Source organism: Theropithecus gelada, chromosome 3 (genome assembly GCF_003255815.1).
Source record: "Theropithecus gelada isolate Dixy chromosome 3, Tgel_1.0, whole genome shotgun sequence".
NCBI classification, from domain to species: Eukaryota; Metazoa; Chordata; class Mammalia; order Primates; family Cercopithecidae; genus Theropithecus; species Theropithecus gelada.
Genome location: NC_037670.1, coordinates 29,363,698 through 29,389,294, shown reverse-complemented (window position 1 = coordinate 29,389,294; position 25,597 = coordinate 29,363,698). Strand labels below are relative to the sequence as shown.

The 25,597-nt window shown below is 47.0% G+C and overlaps 1 protein-coding gene and 1 long non-coding RNA gene across 2 annotated transcripts in view; one reads left to right on the top strand and one right to left on the bottom strand.

Annotated features, from left to right (window-relative positions):
* IFNGR2 (interferon gamma receptor 2) overlaps nucleotides 1-24,797 on the top strand; it is a 37,500-nt gene extending 12,703 nt beyond the window's left edge. Inside the window, exons 2-7 of the mRNA XM_025378694.1 lie at nucleotides 188-320; nucleotides 6,677-6,882; nucleotides 14,017-14,165; nucleotides 19,717-19,876; nucleotides 20,255-20,412; nucleotides 24,088-24,797. Of these exons, the coding sequence (XP_025234479.1) occupies nucleotides 188-320; nucleotides 6,677-6,882; nucleotides 14,017-14,165; nucleotides 19,717-19,876; nucleotides 20,255-20,412; nucleotides 24,088-24,222 (941 nt within the window). The 3' untranslated portion in view covers nucleotides 24,223-24,797. The remainder of the gene's footprint in view (nucleotides 1-187; nucleotides 321-6,676; nucleotides 6,883-14,016; nucleotides 14,166-19,716; nucleotides 19,877-20,254; nucleotides 20,413-24,087) is intronic.
* Nucleotides 20,054-24,322, bottom strand: LOC112620313. Its single transcript, XR_003118508.1, has 2 exons — nucleotides 24,143-24,322; nucleotides 20,054-20,343 (listed from the first exon to the last, which is right to left on the bottom strand). It is a non-coding gene; the product is annotated as an uncharacterized LOC112620313 (long non-coding RNA).
* Nucleotides 24,798-25,597: the final 800 nt, after the last annotated feature.

Sequence of the window (25,597 nt, the reverse complement as noted above, 5' to 3'; positions counted from 1 at the left end):
AGGGCCATCTTTGTAGCCAAAAGTCGGGGGCTTGGGACCATGCCCAGGGGGACCTGGTAATGCCATTTCTGCACTCTGACAAAAACAGTTTATGAATGACTTAGGTAATGTGCATTGAAATGTTTTTGTAATTATTTCCCTCTCTCTCCTCCCCTCCCCCCTCTTCTTTTTCTCTGTCCCCTTAAAGACCCTCTTTCCCAGCTGCCCACGCCTCAGCATCCGAAGATTCGCCTGTACAACGCAGAGCAGGTCCTGAGTTGGGAGCCGGTGGCCCTGAGCAATAGCACAAGGCCTGTTGTCTACCGAGTGCAGTTTAAATAGTAAGCCGGTATTTCTGTTGGATCCTTGCTGGGAGCTGTGGGGGCGTCGTGGGGAACCCTAGGGCCACATACTAGTTCCTACCTCTGTGCAGGGTTTGTTATCAAACCCGTGGGAAGCACATCTTTCTTGGAGCTTGTAAAATCTCTGAGGACAGAGGTTTCACAACCTCCCACTTGTCTGAAGGCTTAAACGACACTGGCGGTCAGGACTCTGCTGTCTAACCACACAGGTTCTTGCTTTGGTGGAAAGTTTATTCTTTTTTTTTTTTTTTGAGACAGAGTCTCGCGCTGTCGCCCAGGCTGGAGTGCAGTGGCGCGATCTCGGCTCACTGCAAGCTCCACCTCCCGGGTTCACGCCATTCTCCTGCCTCAGCCTCCTGAGTAGCTGGGACTACAGGTGCCCGCCACCGCGCCCGGCTAATGTTTTGTATTTTTAGTAGAGATGGGGTTTCACTGTGGTCTCGATCTCCTGACCTTGTGATCCGCCCGCCTCGGCCTCCCAAAGTGCTGGGATTACAGGCGTGAGCCACCGCGCCCGGCCGAAAGTTTATTCTTTTGCTGGTTTCGGGAGAAGGGTTGTAAAAGTAGGCTTCCGCCATGGAAGAGCAGGGGGCAGCTTTTAGTCTTCATCTTCGGGCTTAAAAATCAGATTGATTTAACTTTATAGACCAAATATGGCCTGATCAGAAATTTGTTTTGTTAATTACAATGAATTCTCAGTTTCTCAAGTGGTTTTCCATTTTGTGTATTATCCTGGCTCCTTCATCTCTCTCTTGCCTCTTCAAGCTTTTGCAGAATTGGCCATCACTTGATTTGCAATATAAATACATATAGAAAGAGGGCAAAGTCCACATCCTATGTTATTTTTTGTTTACATTGTTAAGTAGATGAATTGAAGAGTAAGGGGAAGTTTTTGGCTAAGCCATTTTGTACTATTCGGTAAACCAAATGTAAAGACATGATGATGTCCAGTGCCTGGGAGATGGGATTGGTTCGTATGTGTTCACCTGATGCTGTTTGCATAGCCCTTTCAGAGAGTAATTCTACCAGACATTTGAAGTCGTGGAAATGTCCATAGTAGTTTTCCAATGTGTGTGTGTGTGTGTGTGTGTGTGTCTGTCTGTCTGTCTGTTTGTTGTTGTTTTGAAACAGAGTTTCCCTCTATCGCCCAGACTGGAGTGCAATGGCATGATCTCAGCTCACTGCAACTTCTACCTCCTGGGTTCCAGTGATTCTCATGCCTCCTGAGTAGCTGAGACTACAGGCATGAGCTACCACGGCTGGCTAATACGTATATTTTTAGTAGAGATGGGGTTTTGCCATGTTGGCCAGGCTTATCTCAAATTCCTGGCCTCAAGTGATCTGCCCGCCTGGGCCTCCCAAAGTGCTGGGATTGTAGGTGTGAGCCGCCATGCCCAGCCTTCATAGTAGTTTTATCCTACACAGATAATTCAACCCCCATCAAAAAAAAGAGAGACAAAAACTATAATCATGAAGAGATACATGGAAGTGTATATTCATATCCATCAGTAGGAAAGTGACAAATTGTAGCCTGCTAACTTACGCTTGAACACTAAACCACAGACAGCCACTAGAAAGGATAATTAAATGTCATCTGTTAGAAATTGCAACTCTGTAAACTTTGGCATGTATTTGTATTTTTTATTTCTTATGTTTGTTACTTAAAAAATTTTTTTTATTTACTTTATACTGAAAAGTTGCAAGTGATGTGTATTTATTGTCCAGAATAGAAAGGGGCCGATCACGGTGGCTTACACCTGTAAAAGAATAGAAAAGTAGGTCAGGCGCAGTGGCTCACGCCTGTAATCCCAACACTTTGGGAGGCCGAGACGGGTGGATCATGAGGTCAGGAGATCGAGACCATCCTGACTAACACGGTGAAACCCCGTCTCTACTAAAAATACAAAAAATTAGCCGGGTGTGGTGGCGGGCGCCTGTAGTCCCAGCTACTTGGGAGGCTGAGGCAGGAGAATGGCGTGAACCAGGGAGGCGGAGCTTGCAGTGAACCGAGATTGTGCCACTGCACTCCAGGCTGGGCGACAGACAGAGCAAGACTCTGTCTCAAAAAAAAAAAAAGAAAGAAGAAGAGAAAAGTAATGTGGAAAAATGACAGGCAATTGATTTGTTAGAGGAGTAGGTTTCCAGTTTTTTTGAGACAAAGTCTCTGTTGCCCAGGCTGTAGTGCAGTGGCACGATCTTGGCTGACTACAACCTTCACCTCCCAGGTTCAAGCAATTCCCATACCTCAGCCTTCTGTGTAGCTGGGATTACAAGTGTACAAGCTGGGATTACAGTTCAGATAACTTCTTATTCTCTTTTTTTTTTTTTTTTTTTTTTGAGACCAGGTCTCATTCTGTCCCCCAGGCTGGAGTGCAGTGGCATGATCATGGCTCAATGCAGCCTCAACTTCCTGAGCTCAAGAGATCCTCCCACTTCAGCCTCCCGAGTAGCTGGGACTATGGGCGCACGCCACTGTACCCAGCTAATTTTTAATTTTTTGAAGAGATGGAGTTCCGTCATGTTGCCCAGGCTAGCCTCGAACTCCTGGGCTCAAGTGATCCACCCACCTCAACCTCCCAAAGTGCTGGGATTACAGGAATGAGCCATCACCTTGGCCTTTCTTATTCGTTTTTAAATGTCTGTTATAACAGTATTTGCTTAATAGAAACAGGTGCTAAAGTGAGGTTTGAGAGTTATCTCTAAATCACATTCATCTGTTCCTCCAGTAGTTATAAATAACCAACATTAAGTCACCTGTAATTAATGGAGCAATCCACCAGAACAGGCTACACAATTTGCAAAACCCAGTGCAAAATGAAAATGTGAGACCCCTATTCAAAGAGCATTAAGAATTTCAAGATAGCGACTACAGAGCATCAAATGAAGTGCCTTTCTGAGAATGGGGCTTGATGTGAGCGCAGAGTGTCTGTCATCCAGGCTGGAGTGCAGTGGCGTGATCTCAGCTCGCCGCAACTTTTGGCTCACTGCACCTGTGGCTCACTGCAACCTCCACCTCCCGGGTTCAAACGATTCTCCTGCCTCAGACTCCCGGGTAGCTGAGATTACAGGCACCCGCCACCACGCCTGGCTGAGTTTTACATTTTTAGTAGAGACAGAGTTTCACCGTGTTGGCCAGGCTGGTCTTGAACTCCTGACCTCAGGTGATCTGCCCGCCTAGCCTCCCAAAGTGCTGGGATTACAGGCGTGAGCCACTGCACCTGGGTAGAGATTGGTTTAGTAAAAGAAACATAGGTTAGGATACATGTGAATGTTCCTGTTAGAAGAAGGTGAAATTGAGGATGATTTCTTTTTCTTTTTCAGTTTGTAGATTTGATAATGGAAGAGGACCTTTGCATTTGTTTTCAGATACTTTGTTTTAGATACAAACATGTGTTTGGGACCTTTTATTAGTTTTGAGGCTTGTGAGACTTAAACTTCCACCCTGTTTCTCTACAATAAAGCATTGCTATGATTAAAAATGAAGACGCCTTTGTGTTTTGACAGACCAAAATTACATGGAGCACTTTGTGGGAGAATTTCAAGTCTAAATCATGGGTAGCAGACAGTGGCTGCAGGCTATTTGGCTCCCACTGTTTAATTTTTTTGTCTTCAATTAGTTGACAGCGTTAAGAAATCTGGATTTTTTCACTTAGAAAAAAAAAATACATAACAGGAAAAAAAAAAAAAAAACAATCCTGGTTTTAGTTTTCCTTGAAAATGCAGATGGTCGGGCAGCAAGGCCCTTCCCAGGTCATGCCTCCTGGTCTACTGCCAGCCTCTCTCTCAGACCTGCCCAGCCCTGTCTTCTCAAACATTTGTTTTTCATTTTCTTCTGATTTTAGTAGCAATCCGTGTGCTTTATAGAAAATCTGGACAATCTAGAAAAGTAGAAAAAAATAAAATTAAAGTAACCTGTTCTACACTCTAAGAATAATCACTATTCTCATTTTTACTTTTTATTTTATCTTATTTATTTATTTATTTATTTAAGACAGAGTCTTACTCTATTGCCCAAGCTGGAGTGCAGTGGCGCAATCTCAGCTCACTGAAACCTCCGCCCCCTGGGTTTAAGTGATTCTCTTGCCTCAGCCTCCCGAGTAGCTGGGATTACAGGCGTCCGTCACCATGCCTGGCTAATTTTTTTTGTATGTTTAGTAGAGATGTGGTTTCACTATGTTAGCCAGGCTGTTTTTGAACTCCTGACCTGAAGTGATCTGCCCACCTCGGCCTCCCAAAGTGCTGGGATTAGAGATGTGAGCCACTGCACCCAGCCACGATTCTCATTTTAGACTTTTTTTCTAAATTCATTCTCTTGTTTGAAAATGTGTGTGTGTGCGTGTGTGTGTAAACCAAACTGGGGTCACACTTTTGGGGTCTCTTTCCTTTTTTTATTTTAATTTGCCATAGTTCAATGTGAGCATTTTTTCATGTGATTATTACTGTGTGGACATTGTATGTTTCATTATGTGACATATCACATGTGCTGTATTTAACTTTTCCCCACTCATGGGTGTAGACAGTTGGCAGTTGGTGCCTGTCCTAAGTCACGTCCTCGTACATGAATCATATCTGGTTATTTTCTTACACTTCTAGAAGAGAGGTTGCTGGGCCAAAGGGGATGGACTTATTTAACATTTTTGTGAGTGACCTCACAAAGGCTGGACATAGCTCTTGAGTCCCAGAGACAGGCTGAGCCTCGGCAGTGGCAGAGGTGTGGAGGAGCAGGCCCCGCACCGCATTGGAGGAAGAGCTGTGCATGTTGCTCTTGGAGGAGGAGGAGCGGGGCGGTTAGAGGGTCTTTAAGTATCTGTCTACCTTCAAAAAGAAATCACTCACCTCTTCCAGGGCACGCCCCTCACCCCCCGCCTGGGAGGTGAGGCTCATGGTTTGCGATCCCTCTCCCCATTAGGGTCTGTCACCCTGGAGCTGGGTAGTAGGTATCTATTGCGAGTGTCTTCATGGAAGCCCTGGCCATGCATCTTGAAGTGGCTTTCATCTTGTCCCTTGCCACTTAAACGGAAGATGCATTTCGGAGAGGGTTGGAGGTACAGTTAGAAGCATGTGTGATACGTGAAAGCTGGTGGCCGTGGGGATACGGAGTGGTCTCCAGTCTCATCTCCTGTCTCCCATGACCTTGCTTTCTGGGCCATAGTTGCTGTCCTAGAAGGGACACTATCCACAGCCCCTACTCAGGCTCCCAGCAGCCACCTCCTTGGCCTTTCTGAAGACTGTCACCTAAGGTAAAGAGGTCAGAGCTGGGGACTAGAGTCCTGTGTGGGGCTGTGGCATTGGAACTCTGGGAAAGGCACTGTCATTCACAAGGATGTGTGGCCATGTATTTGGCAAGATTTTCATATGGGTGAGACAGATCCTCTTTAAATGGGCAGCTATGGGGTGGAAAGAAACTCCACACCAGCAGGAAGCAGGACTGGAGTTTGTATTAATGCAGTTCCGTGCCCAAAACATAGGCTACAGAGACTGAGTTTGAAGAATTAAAATCAGTTATGGGATGGAATGGGAGAAAATATTTGCAAATCATATATCTGACAAGGGAATTGTATCCAGAATAGATAACGAACTCTTACAATTCAACAATTAAAAGACAAATAACCCAATTAAAAACCACAGCTGGGCACAGTGGATCACGCCTGTAATCCCAGAACTTTGGGAGGCCAAGGAGGGAGGATTACTTGAGTCTAGGAGCTCAAGACCAGCCTGGGCAACATGGAGAGACCCCAGCTCTACAAAAAAATTAAAAATAAAAGTAGCGACTGTGCACAGTGGCTCATGTTTATAATCTCAGCACTTTGGGAGGCCAAGGCGGGTGGATCACATGAGGCCAGGAGTTTGAGACCAGCCTGGCCAACATAGTAAAACCCCGTCTCTACTAAAACTATAAAAATTAGCCAGGCATGATGGTGCATGCCTATAATTCCAGCACTTTGGGAGGCCAAGGCAGGTGGATCACTTGAGGTCAGGAGTTGGAGACCAGCCTGGCCGATATGGTGACACCCCATCTCTACTAAAAATACAAAAATTAGCTGGGTGTGGGGCTTGCACCTGTAGTTTCTGCTACTCGGGAGACTGAGGCACGAGAATCACTTGAACCCAGGAGGTGGGGGTTGCTGTGAGCTGAGATCACACCACTGCACTCCAGCCTGGGTGACACAGCAAAACTCCATTTCAAAAAAAAAAAAAAAAAAGGGTAGGGGGAACTGTGGAGTATATATAAATTGTATCTCAATAAACCTGTGTTTTGAACAAAAGCTCTGGGGAAACTGTTACACATAAAGCAGAGGGAATTCTGTGAATTGAAATCCTTTTTTCCTTCCCAGCACCGATAGTGAATGGTTCATGACCGACATCATGTCCATAGGGGTGAATTGTACACAGATCACAGCAACAGAGTGTGACTTCACTGCCGCCAGCCCCTCAGCAGGCTTCCCAATGGATTTCAATGTCACTCTACGTCTTCGAGCTGAGCTGGGAGCACTGCATTCTGCCTGGGTGACAATGCCTTGGTTTCAACACTATCGGAATGGTAAGAGAACTTGGGTGTGGAACTTCCTTTATACTTTCCAGGTTTTTTTCACTCGCAGTAGTGACTCCACACACCTCTGTTCTGCCTCTCATCCTAAATGACCAGCAGACAAAAGGATAGCATGGTCAAACCCACACTCTGATGTTGGAGTCTGATGCTAGGGGAGTATGATTTGCTAAACCAGGGGTTGGCCAGCTACAGCCTGCAGGCCAAATCTGGCCCACCACTTGTTTTTGTAAATAAAGTTTTATTGGCACACACAGTTACATCCATTTTTTATTGTGTCTATGGCTGCTTTCACACTACAATGGTAGAGTAGTTGCAATAGCAACTGTTGAGCCTGCAAAGTCTGAATTTACTGCGGCTCTTTGCTGAAAAAGTTTGCCAACCTCATGCTAGAAGGGATGCTAGCATATGTATCTGATCACCCTCACTTATTCTGGTGCAACTTCTTTTATGTTACAGAATAGGCACTTTGAATGGTGCCTGGCATGTAGTAGGTATTCAGTAAATATTTGTCGAATGACTGAGTGAACAAATGTGTCCGCAGATATTGGAAGGAGACTGAAGAACCCTCAGATTCCAGTTCCTACATTTGTTGCTCCAGTAATTCATTTGTCACGTGGTCAGCCATGCCAGATGCTTCTTCTGTGTCTGGCTTATGCACACACAGGGCATGAAACTTACTTGGATAATGATTTAGACAAACTAATATATAAGACAATTGAGAAAATATGATCACCGTCTAGATATTTGATATATAATGAAGAATTATCGTTGACTTATTTTCAGTGTTGTAATGGTGTTTTGGTTATGATTTTTAAAGGGGGAGGTATTCTGGTTAAGATGTTAAAGTTTATGTTATGTGTATTGTAACCAAAATAAAAAATTGGGGGAATAAAAAGGGTTCCTGCCGGGTGCGGTGGCTCACGTCTGTAATCTTGGCACTTTGGGAGGCCGAGGCAGGCAGATCACTTGAGGTCAGGAGTTCGAGACCAGCCTGGCCAACATGGTGAAACCCTGTCTCTACTAAAAACACAAAAATTAGCTGGGCTTGGTGGTGCGTGCCTATAATCCCACCTACTTGAGAGGCCAAGGCAGGAGAATCACTTGAACCCGGGAGGCAGAGGTTGCAGTGAGCCAAGATCACATCACTGCACTCCAACCTGAGCAACAGAGCAAGACTCAGTCTCAAAAAAACAAAGTTAAAAATTTTAAAAAGTGTTCCTATATTTCAGAGGTACATATTAAAGTATTTGCAGATGAAATGATGTGATTGCTGAGATTTGTTCAAAGAAATCAAAATAGGCTGAGCGCAGTGGCTCACACCTGTAATCCCAGCACTTTGGGAGACCGAGGCAGGTGGATCACCTAAGGTTTGGAGTTTGAGACCAGCCTGGCCAACATAGTAAAATCCCATCTCTACTAAAAATACAAAAAATTAGCTGGGTGTGGTGGCAGGCGCCTGAATCCCAGCTACTTGGGAGGCTGAAGCAGGAGAATTGCTTGAACCTGGGGGCAGAGGTTGCGGTGAGCTGAGATCGCACCATTGCACTCCAGTCTGGGCAACAAGAGCGAAACTCCATCTCAAAAAGAAAAAAAAGAAAGAAAGAAATCAAAATAATCCGAAGAGCAGGAGGGGCAAGGACGAAGTTTCTAGGCATAGAAGAAATAAAAATTGGTCATAAGTTGGCAGTTCATTCAGTTGGGTAATGAGTACATGAGTGTTCGTTATGATCTTCTCTCTACATTTTATTTATTTACTTTTTTTGAGACGGAGTCTTGCTCTGTCGCCCAGGCTGGAGTGCAGTGGCACGATCTCGGCTCACTACAAGCTCTACCTCCCGAGTTCACACCATTCTCCTGCCTCAGCCTCCCGAGTAACTGGGACTACAGGCACCCGCCACCGCGCCCGGCTAATTTTTTGTATTTTTAGTAGAGACAGGTTTTCACCATGTTAGCCAGGATGGTCTCGATCTCCTGACCTCATGATCTGCCTGCCTCAGCCTCCCAAAGTGCTGGGATTACAGGCGTGAGCCACCATGCCCGGCCAATCTTCTACTTTCTATGTGTTTGAAATTTTCTGTAATAAAAAGTTTTTTGTTGTTGTTGGGTTTTTTTGTGTTTTTGTTTTTGTTTTGAGATGGAATCTCGCTCTGTCACCCAGGCTGGAGTGCAGTGGCACGATCTCGGCTCACTGCAAGCTCCGTCTCCCGGGTTCAAGTGATTCTCCTCCCTCAGCCTCCCAAGCAGCTGGGACTACAGGTCTGTGCCACCATGCCTGGCTAATCCTGGCTAATTTTTTGTTTGTTTTTGTTGTTGTTGTTGTTTTGAGACGGAGTCCCGCTCTGTTGCCCAGGCTGGAGTGCAGTGGCACGGTCTCGGCTCGCTACAAGCTCTACCTCCCGAGATCACACCATTCTCCTGCCTCAGCCTCCCGAGTATCTGGGACTACAGGTGCCCGCCACCATGCCCGGCTAATTTTTTGTATTTTTAGTAGAGACGGGGTTTCACCATGTTAGCCAGGATGGTCTTGATCTCCTGACCTCGTGATCCACCTGCCTCGGCCTCCCAAAGTGCTGGGATTACAGGTGTGAGCCACCATGCCCGGCCAATAAAAAGTTTTTTTAGAGAGGCTCATGCCTGTGATCTTAGCCCATTGGGAGGCTGAGATGGGAGGATTGCTTGAGCTCAGGAGTTCAAGATGAGCCTAGGGAACATAGCAAGACCCCATCTCTATTTTTTTTTTAAGTTTTTTTTTTTTTTTAAATCAGTGGTTTGTGCTAGGTGCTATGAGGGATAGAAACAGAGAAGACCAGGCAGTCCTGCTGGTTCCTCGTCTGCTGTGGACAAGCCATTTGTCCTTGGGTACAGAACCACCCCCCATTTGAGCTATGAAGTGTCAAATAAGTGGGAATTAGGAGTATGAAGTAATGATGGCCGGGCACAGTGGCTCACCCCTGCAGTCCCAGCACTTTGGGAGGCTGAGGCAGGCAGATCATCTGAGGTTAGGAGTTCGAGACCAGCCTGGCCAACATGGTGAAACCCCCATCTCTACTAAAAATGCAAAAGTTAGTTGGGTATGGTGGCGCATGCCTGTAATCCCAGCTACTGGGGAGGCTGAGGCATGAGAATCACTTAAGCCTGGAGGCTGAGGCGGGAGAATCTCTTGAATCTGGGAGGTGGAGGTTGCAGTGAGCCAAGATTACACCATTGCACTCCAGCCTGGGTGATAGAGCGAGGCTCCATCATTTAAAAAAAAAAAAAAAGGAATGATAGTTACCACCACTGCCCAGGGATGAAGAGAAGGTAACAGAAGCAGGATGTATAGTGACATTGGGTCTGGTACCAGCTAGCTGCCGCTCTCAGCTGGAGTCAAGCACCCATGTTTCTGTTAGTTACTGGCTGGGTTGCTGTTCTTTGCCCGCGTGCTTGAAAAGCTTGACACAGTGGTGGTCTCACCTCATACCTGCCACTTTCACCTCTGCTGGTGGCGTTAGAATCAGTAATGGACATGAAGGAGGTTTACCAAGTGGAGGAGTGAGATGGTGGTTGGAGGGGGCGGGCGTTGGCATCACCCCCGCCTGGGTTCTTATCCCAACTCTGCCATTTACTGGCTGTTACTCTGGGCAAATAGTGTCACCTCCTGGCTTCTGTTTCCTCATCCGAGAAATGGGGATAACCTTATTTGTTTTTTTGTTTTGTTTTTTGTGTTTTTGAGGCAGTCTCACTGTGTCGCCCAGGGTGGAGTGCAGTGGAGCAATCTCAGCTCACTGCAACCTCCGCCTCCAGGTTTAAGTGATTCTCGTGCCTCAGCCTCCCCAGTAGCTGGGATTACATGCATGTGCCACCACGCCCCAGTTAATTTTGTTTTTGTTTTTGTGAGACAGAGTTTCACTCTTGTCACCCAGGCTGGAGTGCAGTGGCATGATCTCGGCTCACTGCAACCTCTGCCTCCCAGGTTCAAGTGATTCTCCTGCCTCAGCCTCCTGAGTAGCTAGGATTATAGGCACGCACCACCATGCCCAGCTAATATTTTTTAATTTTATTTTTGAGACAGAGGCTCGCTCTGTGGCCCAGGCTGCAGTGCAGCGGCGCGATTTTGGCTCACTGCAAACTCCACCTTCCGGGTTCATGCCATTCTCCTGCCTCAACCTTCGGAGTAGCTGGGACTACAGGTGCCTGCCACTGCTCCTGGCTAATTTTTTGTATTTTTAGTAGAGATGGGGTTTCACTGTGTTAGCCAGGATGGTCTCGATCTCCTGACCTCCTGATCCGCCCGCCTCGGCCTCCCAAAGTGTTGGGATTACAGGCGTGAGCCACTGCACATAGCCTAATTTTTGTATTTTTAGTAGAAATGGCATTTCCGCATGTTGACCAGGCTGGTCTCAAACTCCTGACCTCAAGTGATCCGCCCACCTTGGCCTCCCAAAGTGCTGGGATTACAGGTGTGAGCCACCACGCCCTGCCCGGGATACCCATATTTGGTGGTGACACTGATCCGTAAGAGGCTTCGTGGAAAGGCCATTTGCCTGGAGGCTCCATGCATTGTCGTCCGGTGTTCCTGGAGCCAGCCTTCCTCCAGTGCTGTGAGAGGAGTCAGATTGTTCTCCCCTCTAGAGACAAGGTTTACCAGGTTCATATCAGATTCCAGGTCGGGACTTTCTTCAGAAGGGCAGGTCTGAGCCCTGTGCTTTCAGCCGTACAGTGGCCAGCTGTGGCTGGTGTCCACACTCCCACGTGCTAATGGAGATGCCCAAAGAACGTGTCCTACAGCCAGGCCCTGCAGGCGCTTCTGCAATGTGCTTCTGCATGCTCTGCTCACTTAGCTGGGCCAAGGGAAGCTGGAGAACGTGTGCCAGCGTCCCTGAGCAGGCTGAATGGAAGAGCATTTTGTCACTAGCAGTCAATCCACGAACATCACTGTGGCTGTTGGTGGGCCAGGCCTGACCCTGCTTCTGCCACTGGGAGTTGTCTGGACTTAGCACCTCCAGCAGAACAAATAAGAGGGCACAGCTACAAACTCAGTAGTTCTTTTGCACAGAGAGAAGCTTGGCCACATCATACACCTAACCCCCACCAACCTGGAGTGCCCAGGGGAGAGAATCCAGCCCCGCTGTTGTGAACTCACAGTGACAGCATTGTCTCCTTGTGTAAAATGTGGAGACATTGGTCTCTTAGAATTTCGAGGACCCAACCTGTACTTTGATCTGAATTCCTCTGGTGAATTATACAATGTGCATGCTTACTTAATAAATGCTTCATAGCCCTCACTGATAGCACATCGTGAGTCACCGTCCTAGCCTGAGGTGACTATGAGGTGAATTATGTGAAAAGCCTGAACAAACAGACTTACCATGGCAACACTTCTCACTTACCGTGTTTAAATGTAGTATGGGTGTGGTGGCTCACACCTGGAATCCCAGTACTTTTGGAGGTTGAGGCAGAAGGAGCCCAGGAGTGAGCCCAGGAGTTCAAGACCAGTCTGGGCAACATGGGAAAACTCCAGCTTTACAAAAAAGCAAAAAAAATTAGGCGTGGTGGCACGGGCCTGTAGTCTCAGGTACTTGGGAGGCTGAAGTGGTTGGATCACTTCAGTCGGGTGCCTGGGAGTTCGAGGTTGCAGTGAGCCACGATTGCACTACTGTACTCCAGCCTGGGCAACAGGCCAAGACCCTGTCTCAAAAAAATTTATTTTAATTAATAAATAAACATATTATTACAAGAAGCTAGGAGACAAATGTACGTAAAGTTTATAAACACCACTTTTGCTCAGTTATATTGGAATTTTATGTATATTGTAGGTAAGGGCTAACAAAATCATTTCCCCTCTGCAGGAAAATTTGACCTTTGGTTAACCTTCCAGTTTTGTTTCTCTGGAAAGCTGACACTAAAGGTGACATGTCAACCATGTTACTAAGTGGCACTACTTATGGTCACATGGCCCCTGATTGGTAAACTGCATCTCAGCTGTGACAATCCTAAATACCTGGTAGAAAGCCACATCTCTTCGACCTGCTGGGCACAGTGATTCTTGCAATTAGGCGTGTCCTTTGTGGGGGCCCTGGAAACAACTCCTAGGGAATTATTGTAAGAGACACTGGCTCTGGCGGCCTTTCATTCAGGGAGGCTTTTGCACCTGCCTGGTGGAATCTCACCTTCTGGCATCGGCGCTGCCCCCTGAGGAGCCAGAGGGACTTGCTCTGGGCCACACTGTGGACTGCCTCAAGGCCTCTCCTTCTACCTGGAGCATGGGCGTGGTAGCTCACACTCCAGGTGCTGCCTTCAAGTCAGCCTCACACCTGGAGCCGCCTCTTGTAGACTTGTGCATCCAAAGTCAGCTCCACTGCATGTATAAATAGAAATATGGCTGGGCGCAGTGGCTCACGCCTGTAATCCCAGCACTTTGGGAGGCCAAGGCGGGCAGATCACCTGAGGTCAGTAGTTTGAAACCAGCCTGGCCAACTTGGTGAAACACCGTCTCTACTAAAAATATAAAAATTATCTGGGTGTAGTGGCATGTGCCTGTAATTGCAGCTACACGAGAGGCTGAGGCAGGAGAATCGCTTGAACCCGGAAGGCAGAGGTTACAGTGAGCCGAGATTGCACCACTGAACTCCAGCCTGGGCGACATGAGCAACATTCCATCTCAAAAATAAATAAATAAATAAATTAATTAAATAAATAAAATAAATAGGCCAGGCGCGGTGGCTCACGCCTGTAATCTCAGCACTTTGGCAGGCTGAGGCAGGGGGATCACGAGGTCAGGAGTTTGAGAACAGCCTGGCCAACATGAAGATACCCTGTCTCTACTAAAAATATAAAAATTAGCCGGACATGGTGGCACATGCCTGTAATCCCAGCTACTTGAGAGGCTGAGGCAAGAGAATTGCTTGAGCCCGGGAGGTGGAGGTTGCGGTGAGCCGAGATTGCGCGACTGCACTCTAGCCTGGGCGACAGAGCAAGACTCCGTCTCGAAAAAATAATAAATAAATAAATAGATAGATAAAAATATATGTGTGTATATATCTACACCCACTATATATATATATTGCATTATACATATATAGAGTGTATTATATCTATAATACATATGTGTATGTGTATGATTTTCTCTTTGTAATTCTTTTTCAGTGACTGTCGGGCCTCCAGAAAACATTGAGGTGACCCCAGGAGAAGGCTCCCTCATCATCAGGTTCTCCTCTCCCTTTGACATCGCTGATACCTCCACAGCCTTTTTTTGGTATTATGTCCATTACTGGGAAAAAGGAGGAATCCAACAGGCAAGAGCATGTTCCTTTTTTGTTTGGATTTTCTTTTCTTTGCAGTTTCTGGCTTAGCAATAGAAAGAAACCTTTAACATGGGCAAAAACAGGGTGTCCTCGTGTCCCCATAGAGACTGAGCCCTGAGCCTGTTTTCATCGTCCTCTTCAAGACCTGTTTTTCCACTCGGTGTGCTGAGACCTCCCTCCGCCAGGCCAATCTGAAGGGCTGGCCATCCTTTGATGTCACTCTGTTTCCTTGTGTGGGGTCCAGACTTAGCCAGTGCCCTGCTCACAATGCCTTTGCCACGCTCTGCAGTTTGGAGGAGGTTTTAGTGGGCCTGGTTCTCCATGAGGAATCCACAACTACAGCCTGCAAGGCTTAACTGTATAAATGTTTGAACAGTTTGTGAAAAGGGCACATGTGGAATAGGGGGGAAACAAAGGGATAAAGAGCCTTCCAGAGAGCAGCAGGTATGATCACGTTAACAGAGGTGCATGACATCAGAGGGGCCTGGTCAGCCTCGGGGAGTACAGGAAAAAACATGATGGTCTTGAAGCATGTCCAGTGCCTAAATTATCCCAGCTGTGTTTAATGAGGTTCTGTTATCTATGTGAACTTCATGATTTCCTAAATTCAACATTATTATGGTTTTTGATAATAAGAGCTTACATATATTGAGAGCTTCCTTTGTGTTTGGCTCTGGGCCAGCATTTTAGAATTTTAGATACTTCATCTCATTTCATCTTTTTTTTTTTTTTTTTTTTTTTTTTTTTTAGCTGGAGTTTTGTTCTTGATGCCCAGCTAGTTTTTGTATTTTTAGTAGAGATGGGGTTTCACCATATTGGTCAGGCTGGTCTCGAACTCCTGACCTCAGGTGATCTGCCCACCTTGGCCACCCAAAGTGCTGGGATTACAGGCATGAGCCACCGTGCCTAGCCCATTTCATCTTTATACTAATCCGTTTGCAGAGAGGGAATCCAAGTCGTTAAGTGACTTGCCTCAGGTCAGCAGCAAACCAATGGCAGAGCAGAGCAGAGATGCCTACCTTCAGAGCCGTGCTCTTGACCACCATGTTTTTTTGCCACACACTTTGTATCTGCACTTCTCTCTTTTTTTAAAAATTATTGTTCTTTTTTTCTTTTCTTTTTTTCTTTTTCTTTTTTTTTTTTGAGACAGTCTCGCTCTGTCGCCCAGGCCGGACTGCAGTGGCGCGAGCTCGGCTCACAGCAAGCTCTGCCTCCCAGGTTCACGCCATTCTCCTGCCTCAGCCCCCTGAATAGCTGGGACTACAGGCGCCCGCCACCACGCCCTGCTAATTTTTTGTATTTTTAGTAGAGATGGGGTTTCACCGTGTTAGCCAGGAAGGTCTCGATCTCCTGACCTCGTGATCCGCCCACCTTGGCCTCCCAAAGTGCTGGGATTACAGGCGTGAGCCACCGCGCCCAGCCTATTGTTGTTTTTTTGAGACAGTCTCACTGTTGCCCAGGCTGGAGTACTATGGTACAATCTTGGCTCACTGCAACCTCTACCTCCCAGGCTCAAGCAATCCACCCACTTCAGCCTCCCCAGTAGCTGGAATTACAGGCCTGTGCCAACCACACCCGGCTAACATTTAAAAATTTTTTTTGTAGAGATAGGGTTTTGCCATGTTGCTCAAGCTGGTCTCGAACTCCTGGTCTCAAACAATCTGCCCACCTCAGTCTCCGAAAGTGCTGAGGTTACAGGCATGAGCCCCTGTTCCCAGCCTCCTCTTCATTTCATTATGGGGAGTATGAAACTGGCAAGGTTGAGACTCACTGAAAAACAGATTTAGCATCTAGGAAATAGGGAAAAATCATTTCTCCAAATCAGAGCTCAAGATCTGGGTCAATTAGAATAGAGGGAGCCTGGCAGAATCCAGAAGAGAGAGACTCTGCCTCTTCCAAGCTGTCCTCACCAACCGGATATGGTGCCGGAAATGCAGAAGATGGGGTGGGCGCTCTGGCCACGTTTTTCTCCACCCTTTGGTTGGTTTCTTCACTTGAGGGCACTGTGTTGCTGTGCTACCTCCCCAAGGGCCCGCCCATATTTTTTTTAGGATGGAGTCCATCCATTTCTCTGCACTGAGTCGGCCCCCAGAGGGCGAGTTGCCACTTGTATTCTAGAGCCGGCCAGGGCTGCGCAGCACTGGAGGACTCAGCTTCAGGACCCTGGGACCAGCCTCACTGAGCAGCATGCCCTTATATAGAGCGCACAGAACAGGCTTCCACTGCCTGGGACCCGCTTAGCACCATGTCACTTAGCCTCTCTGGGCTGCAGCTTCCTCATGTATAAAATGAAACAACTGAGCTGTAAGCCGGAGCCTGTGAAGACGAGCAGCCATGAGGGCCCCCAAGCCCCTTTCCTCCATCAGACCAGAGCATCTGTACTTGGCTTCCATGATCAAAAGTCAAGGATGAAAATGACTCTGAAAGCCACCGACAGGATCTTTGTTCCAGCTGTGAGTCTGTGTTGCGTTCCCCAAGACCCACCCTAGATCGCTCAAAGGACTCCCAGGGCCCAGCACAGCCACGCTCTCATTTCTTTTGTTTTGTTTTGTTCTGAGACAGAGTTTCACTGTGTCGCCCAGAGTGGAGTGCAGTGCCACAGTCTCGGCTCATGGGTTCAAGAGATTCTCCTGTCTCAGCCTCCCCATCTGTGCCTGGCCCACACTCTGATTTTTTACAGCAAAAGGATGCAAAGCAAAATCGGCAAAGGGAAGAGGCACATGAAGGAAAGTCCGCAGGTGTCCAGGGGTGGGCTTCTGGGAGCCCTCCCCGAGCGGAGTCACGCAGGACACACTTCATTCCTCCACCAGCAAGCTGTGACTTCACACGTGAACTGCTGTCTGCCAGGGAGGCTTGTGAGAGACCCAGCGCCCAGGATTTTTACTGGGGCTAGCCACATACGCACCTTCTGTCTAGCGTGTGCCAAAATTCCAACTCCCAGAAGGGAAGCAGATGCTCCTCATAAAGAAGACACACTGCAAACAGTGTAGGGACAGTAAAGCCACCTTACCAGTTTGGGAATGGGAGGCATAAACCTGAAATCCAAATTCCCAGGCTGGGCGCCGTGGCTCACGCCTGAAACCCCAGCACTGTGGGAGGCCGAGGCAGGCGGATCATTTGGGGTCAGGGGTTCGAGACAGGCCTGGCCAGCATGGTGAAAACCCATCTCTACTAAAAATACAAAAATTAGCCAGGCGTGGTGGCGGGCCCCTGTGATCCCAGTTACTTGGGAGGCTGAAGCAGGAGAATCGCTTCAACCTGGGAGGTGGAGGTTGCAGCGAGTTGAGATCGCCACTGCACTCCAGCCTGGGCAATGGAGCAAGACTCCGTCTCAAACACACACACACACACACACACGCACACAAATTCCCAGATGTCAGCCAAGGGTTGACCTTGAAATCAGGCCCTTCAAAGGCCATTAGTGTTAGGCCTGTTACATTAGCTCTTCTGTAGTCTGTGATTCTGAATTTTAGGAATTCCAATTGAATGCTGAAATAAACCCAAAGGGAATTTTCATCCTTAAAATCACGTCTTCCTCTGCCCTGGCAGTCACCACCACTAAACAGAAGAAAAGATAATGTAAAACCATCAAGTAATACTGCAATTCATAGATAATACAATTATGTTTGTATTTTTATTTTTTAACTTTAATTTTTCAGAGATAATTCCACTCTCTCACCCAGGCTGGAGTGCAGTGGTGTAATCATAGCTCACTGTAGCCTCCAATTCCCAGGCTCAAGCCGTCCTCCCACTTTGGCCTCCCAAGCAGCTGGGACTATAGGCATACACCACCATGACCAGCTTATTTATTTATTTTTTTTCATAGAGACACGGGGAGGGGGTCTCACTATGTTACCCAAGCTCAAACTCAAGTGATTGTCCCACCTCAGCCTCCCGAAGTGCTGGAATTACAGGCATGAGCCACCACGCCTGGCCTATTTTTCTATTTTATTTTATTTTATTTTTTTAAAAATTTATTTATTATTATTATACTTTAAGTTGTAGGGTACATGTGCATAACGTGCAGGTTTGTTACATATGTATACTTGTGCCTTGTTGGTTATTTTTCTATTTTAAAAAATAACAACATGTTCTGTATTTGGATAATCTGCCTTTTTTCAGTTAACAGTTTAGCAGCCTTGTCTTCCCATGTTTTCAAGCATATGTTATGCCGTCATTTCATGTGACTGCAGTGGATTATATTGTATCTCAAAATTAGAAAACAGTTCTTTGCAAGAAACCCTATATTGCCATAGTAGGGTATCGCTGTTTTCCACTTCAGGGTGGGACAATGACAACCTTGCCAGGACAAGAGTGAGGAGCCATTGCCTGGAGGACCAGGTGGGGAGGCAGCAAGGTCTGCTCGAGACAACAGGGGGATGCAGGGAGGAGACACAGAACCCTCCTGGAGTCTGCGGTCCAGTTGTCTCCTGATGTCATAAATCTCTAAGGTCATTTTAGCTGAAACTATAGGAGGATCAAGCACATTTTGGTCAAACTAGAAGCAGGTTGGGAATGAAAGGAACATTATTTCCTAGAATAATTTTTTCTCTGTTGACTACCTTGAGGTATCTAGATTAACTATGAGATACAAAATGTTGGCTGGGCGTGGTGGCTCACGCCTGTAATCCCAGCACTTTGGGAGGCCGAGGCAGGTGGATCACCTGAGGTCAGGAGCTCAAGACCAGCCTGGGCAACATGGGGAAACCCTGTCTCTACTAAAAATACAAAAATGAGCTGGACGTGGTGGTGGGCACCTATAATCCCAGCAACTCAGGAGCTGGAGGCAGGAGAATTGCTTGAACCTGGGAAGCGGAGGTTGCAGTGAGCTGAGGTTGCACCACTGCAATCCAGCCTGGTGACAGAGCGAAACTCCATCTCAAAAAAAAAAAAAAAAAAAGAAGAAGAAAGAAAGAAATACAAAATATTAGTTTGTTTGTTTTGAGATGCAGTCTTGCTCTGTCACCCAGGCTGGAGTGCAGTGGCGCAATCTTGGCTCACTGCAGCCTCCGCCTCCTGGTCCAAGTGATTCTCCTCCGTCAGCCTCCCATGCAGCTGGGATTACAGGTGTGCGCCACCACATCCAGCTAATTTTTGTACTTTTAGTGGAGACAGGGTTTTGCGATGTTTGCCAGGCTGGTCTCCAACTCCTGACCTCAGGTGATCCGCCCACCTTGGCCTCCCAAAGTGGTGGGATTACAGGCGTGAGCCACCCCATCCAGCCCAAAATGTTAATTTTAGAGGAGACAAAGGTTATCCTAGAAATTGGGATTTACTGAAGTCTAGTTATTACAATGGGCACTCTGAGACCACACAGCCAGAAACAGTTCTAAAGCTATCAGCCTCTTTGACCACACAACACACCAGTTTTCACACATACAATGTGTCCACTGCCCGCCAGTGACCCGCTAAAAATGGCATCTTCTTCTCCTTTGGTTGTCGTGTTCACAGTGAATTTGAGGAAACATCAGAAAAGATGGAGGCAGCTTGGCCGTGTTCATTCAAGGGATTTACATGTGTGCTTGTGGTGTTTTTAAAACAGGTCAAAGGCCCTTTCAGAAGCAACTCCATTTCATTGGATAACTTAAAACCCTTCAGAGTGTACTGTTTACAAGTCCAGGCACAACTGCTTTGGAACAAAAGTAACATCTTTAGACTGGGGCATTTAAGCAACACATCTTGCTACGAAACGATGGCAGATGGTAAAATATACCTTCTTATGTCCTTTCTTAACTGGGAAAGAATACTCCTCCAATAGTGAAATCGGGGACCGCCTATGAGGTCATGGGTGGTGGGAGTGGGGAGAGCCAGTGAGAAAAGAGTGCTGAACTGCAGGTGTAATGAGCTTGTGCTGGGATCTGCGGTCGCGGAGGCTGCCGGACAGCTACCGCTTGCTTTATTTCATTACAGGATTGACTTCAGCTATTAACGTAAGCGTACCGGGTGAGGGTCGGGATAGGGGCACCTGCCCATTCTACTAGGCCAGGAATGCTTTTTAAGCAGCATGGATGGAACATTAACTGATGTTTGTGTTGTGTGTAGGAAGATCATTCTGTTCACTTTCATGTCCTTTTTTTTAGCCTCCACCGAGCTTCAGCAAGTCATCCTGATCTCCGTGGGAACATTTTCGTTGCTGTCGGTGCTGGCAGGGGCCTGTTGCTTCCTGGTCCTGAAATACAGAGGCCTGATTAAATACTGGTTTCACACTCCACCAAGCATTCCATTACAGATAGAAGAGGTATGTGTGCACACCTTTTTTTTTTGTTTTTGTTTTTGTTTTTTGAGATAGGGTCTTGCTCTGTTGCCCAGGCTGGAGCGTCATGGTACAGTCTCTGCTCACTGCAGCCTCCGTCTCCCAGGTTCAAGCGATTCTTCTGCCTCAGCCTCCTGAGTAGCTGGTATTACAAGTGCTCACCACCATGGCCTGCTAATTTTTGTATTTTTGGTAGAGATGGAGTTTTGCTGTGTTGGCCAGACTGGTCTCGAACTCCTGACCTCAAGTGATCCGCCCACCTCAGCCTTCCAAAGTGCTGGGATTACAGGCGTGAGCCACTGCGCCTGGCCACGCAGACATGTTAATGGTGACACAACAGGGCCCCACTGCCCCGGCAACCCCTAAGAGTGCAGCAGTGGGCAAAGCCGTGGACACAGAGATTTGAGTTAAAAATTGTATGGGGTTATTTATACCCCATGTTCATATTGACTCGATTCACAGCAGCCAAAAGGTGGAAGCACTCTGGTGTCGTTGAAGGATGAATAGATAAACCAATGGATGGTCTTTCCATACGATGGAATGTCATTCAGCATTAGAAAGGAAGGGGATTGTGACACATGCCACCATGTGGATGGACCTTGAGGACATTATGCCGAGTGGAGTAGGACAGTCACGAAAGGATACTGTATGCTTCCACTTAAATGAGGTCCCCAGAGTCATCAGATCCATAAAGACGGGAAGTAGAATGGTGGTTGTGATGGTGGAGGGAGGAAAGTGGGAAGTTCGTGTTGAGTGGGGCCAGAGTTTCAGTTCTGGAGCTGTAGAGAGTTCTGGAGATGGATGGTGGTCATGACTGCACAATGTGAATGTGCTTGGCACTACCGAACTGTACACCTAAAAAGAGTTATAATGGTATATTTTATGTTATGTGCATTTTACCACAATTTAATTTTTTTTTAATGGCATGGGATTGGCTAAAAAGGTGGCAGTAGGCCCCTCTCAGGCAGCAGATCTCCTCTGCTCTCTGGAGAATGCGCCAGGGAAGTGGCCTGGCTGGAGGATGTGAAGGTGGTGGAGAGGGTGATCAGGAACTTGAGCTTTGGGGCCCACAGGGTGCTTAGGAGGGCCCTAAGGCAGAGTCAACCCCCAGAGCTGTGAGTGCCAGGCCCTGTGCGCCACTGCCCAGTGAGTATTGCTAGTGTTTGTAAGGACTTGAGAAAGAACAGCAGCGTGCGTCTTGTGGAAAGTCTTATTTTCCTGCATAGCCCCAGCCCCCTGAGGCTCTGTGAGACCACTGGGCCTTCTGAGGGACATGGTCAGGACATTTTGGGTATGAGAGGCGAGCTGAAAAAAGAACATTTAAAAAGCATTTGCAGCCAGGCGTAGTGAACCACACCTGTAATCCCAGCACTTTGGGAGGCCAAGACAGGAGGATCACCTGAGGTCAGGAGCTGGAGACCAGCCTGGCCAACATGGTGAAACCCTGTCTCTACTAAAAATACAAAAATTAGCCAGGCATGATGGTGGGTGCCTATAATCCCAGCTACTCAGGAGGCTGAGGCAGGAGAATCACTTGAACCAGGAGGTGGAAGTTACAGTGAGCCAAGATCACACCACAGCACTTTAGCCTGGGCGACAGAGCAAAACTTCATCTCAAAAAATAAAAATAAATTAAATAAAAAGCATTTGCTTCTGGAGGCTTCACATTATTCTTGGGTAAACCCAGAGTAAAGGTGTTGGAAACAGAATGTTACTCAGTTACATGAGGGTGAACAGATGTTAGATAAGGTCCAAGTCTACAGAAACACAGCGGCACTTTCAGAAAGAACCCTAGTCACTTGTTCCTTCATCTGTCATGATGTATTTTAGGTACATAGGCAATATACAGATTCCCTACTAGAACCTCCCTGGTTAATACTGTCACAAAATCATAGCTCCTAACAGGTCTCAGAATCTTTCTTGCAGTCATGATCTCTCTCTCCTGGTAGAATGGCCAGCTGAGCCCTAGTACATGAATTTACTATGAGTCATTCCTCTGAGAAATGAACAGAAAACACAGGCCTGTCGGTCCACTTTCCTAGGAAAGCGTGAAGAACATCCACCAAAGGTCTCTGAGTTACATGACAACAGTGAATCATGTTTCACTTATAATTCTGGGGTCTCACAAGGGTACATGTTTTGGTTTTGTTCCTCTTTCCATCAGTCAGCTACAAGCTTATTGTCTTTCAGTATCTTTCAGCATTTCCAAGAGCTACATACTAGGTTCTTGGTAACTTGGTGAATCTGTGGCTAAGCCTAAAGCCTGTGGGAGCAAAAGGAAAATTAATCGCTGGGAAACACCCCTTTATATGTTAAGGCCTAAGGCCCTCCCTCCCAGATGCGCTGCAGCGCGCTGTGCGCTGTGCGCTGTGCGCTGTTGTGAGGGGAGGGGTGGAGGAGTGCCTGAGACCAATGCTTACGAACTTGCCCTCTTTTTCCCCATCACAGCTGAACAAGAGCCCCCAGTCCCTCCTTCGCTGAAAGGTTATCATTTTAGAGATGTTTTAAGATTAATAACCCACAGACCTGCACTGAGGGTTGCAAGGAAGAACTTGCTTTTCTTCCAATCAGAAAATCAGACAAAAAAAAAAAAAAAAATGAAACTTGCTCTTCCTGAGTTTTGCCCTTTTACACTCTCAGCATATTAACATGGTCAGCCCTGGGATGGGTATTAAAGTTATTACTGAGATGAGGGGTAAGGAGTATTCAACTATTAGAAGTTGTTGGCCGGGCGCAGTGGCTCATGCCTGTAATCCCAGCACTTTGGGAGGCCGACGCGCGTGGATCACGAGGTCACCGGGCCAACATGGTGAAACCCTGTCTCTACTAAAAATACAAAACTTACCCAGGCGTGCACCTGTAGTCCCAGCTACTCGGGAGGCTGAGGCAGGAGAATTGCTTGAACCAGGGATTCGGAGGTTGCAGTGAGCCGAGATCACGCCACTGCACTCCAGCCTGGCAACAGAGCAAGACTCCATCTCAAAAAAAAAAAAAAAAAAAAATTAGCTGGCCATAGTGGTGCATGCCTGCAATCCTAGCTACTTGGGAGGCTGAGGCAGGAGATTGCTTGAACCTGGGAGGCAGAAGTTGCAGTGAGCTGAGATCGAGCCACTGCACTCCAGCCTGGGTGAAAGAGATACTCTGACTCAAAAAAAAAAAAGAAAAAAAAAATTGTTTCATTGTTGAAAAAAAAGAAAAAGAAGTTATGTCATTGGTGGACAGAATCAACTTATACCTTAATAAAATAACAACTATACCAATTAAAACTAAAGTAGGCCAGGTGCAGCTGCTAACACTTACAATCCCAGTACTTTGGGAGGCCAAGGTGGCTGGGTCATTTGCAGTCAGGAGTTTGAGACCAGCCTGGCCAACATGGTAAGACCCTGTCTCTACTAAAAATACAGAAAATTAGCCAGGCGTGGTGGCGCGCGCCTGTAGTCCCAGCTGCTCAGGAGGCTGAGGCAGGAGAATCACTTGAACCCAGGAGGCGGAGGTTGCAGTGAGCCGAGATCACACCACTGCACTCTAGCCTAGGTGACAGAGTGAGACTCCGTCTCAAACAAAACAATTTTAAAAGCACAACAACAAAAACTAAAGTTCAGAGGTCTGGTGTATTGAACTGGTAAACTCATTACAATTTTGTTTTCCAATCTCCCCAAGTATTTAAAGGACCCAACCCAGCCCATCTTAGAGGTCTTGGACAAGGACAGCTCACCAAAGGATGACGTCTGGGACTCTGTGTCCATCATTTCCTTTCCAGAAAAGGAGCAAGAAGATGTTCTCCAAACACTTTGAACCAAAGCATGGGTCTAGTCCACTGGCCCCCTGGAAGAGATCGTCGAACCAGTGGAGCTGCTGGAGTTCTGTCTGGACTTCCCAGAGACCAGTATTCCCTTTTCCTGCCTCTAAAAGGCCTGTCCCTGCCTTGTGAGAGACAGTGGGTCTCATGGGGGTGACAAGCTTTTTTTTTTTCTTGAAGAATTTTCAAAATGAAACAAGTTTTTAGAATGATTCTATGGAGATATCCCAGGAAAATTAAGGCTTCTCTTAAACACTAAAAAGTCATGTAATTGCTTGTTAGCAAAATGGATATGACACATCTCTGATACTTTTTTCATTGTTTGGGCTGAGCAGTCAGAAGACGTGGTCTTCTTCTCAACTTCAGCAAATGAGCTGGAGCCCCTCGGGCAGGTCACACAACCTGTCCCAGCCTGTCCCAGTGAAGGACACTGAGTGGCCCTTCATGTACTTCCATGGTGTGCTGGCTTAAAATGTAATTAATCCTGTAAATATACTCCTAGTAATTTAAGATTTTGTTTTTAAACTAGAAATAAAAGACTGTATAGCACATGTTTTTTTTTTTAAGTCTATGTGAAGTCTTTTCTTTATTGTAGCCTATTTTCTGCAGAGTTTCAGCTTTTTAAAATTACTCAATCTAAACTTGTTTTTTTCTTAAATAACACCTGCTAGAGCTACAGAGGCCTCATGGGAACTCAGCAAACACTTCCTGTGGATGTTACTTGATCCTCCAAAGGTTATAAAGGAGGCTGGGGCCAAGTGCAGTGGCTCACACCTGTAATCCCAACACTTCGGGAGGCTGAGGTGGGTGGATCACTGGAGGCCAGGAGTTCTAGACCAGCCTGGGCAACATAGCGAAACCCCGGTCTCTATGAAAACTATAAAACTTAGCCAGCTGTGATGACATGTACCTGTAGTCCCAGCTACTTGGGAGGCTAAAGTGGGAGGATGCCTTAGCCTGGGAGGCAGAGGTTACCATGAGCCAAAATGATGCCACTGCACTCCAGTGTGGGAGACAGAGTGAGACCCTATCTTTAAAAAAAAAAAAAAAAAAAGGCCGGGCGCGGTGGCTCAAGCCTGTAATCCCAGCACTTTGGGAGGCCGAGACGGGCGGATCACGAGGTCAGGAGATCGAGACCATCCTGGCGAACACGGTGAAACCCCGTCTCTACTAAAAAATACAAAAAAAAAAAAAACTAGCCGGGCGAGGTGGCGGGCGCCTGTAGTCCCAGCTACTCCGGAGGCTGAGGCAGGAGAATGGCGGGAACCCGGGAGGCGGAGCTTGCAGTGAGCTGAGATCCGGCCACAGCACTCCAGCCTGGGTGACAGAGCAAGACTCCGTCTCAAAAAAAAAAAAAAAAAAAAAAAAAAA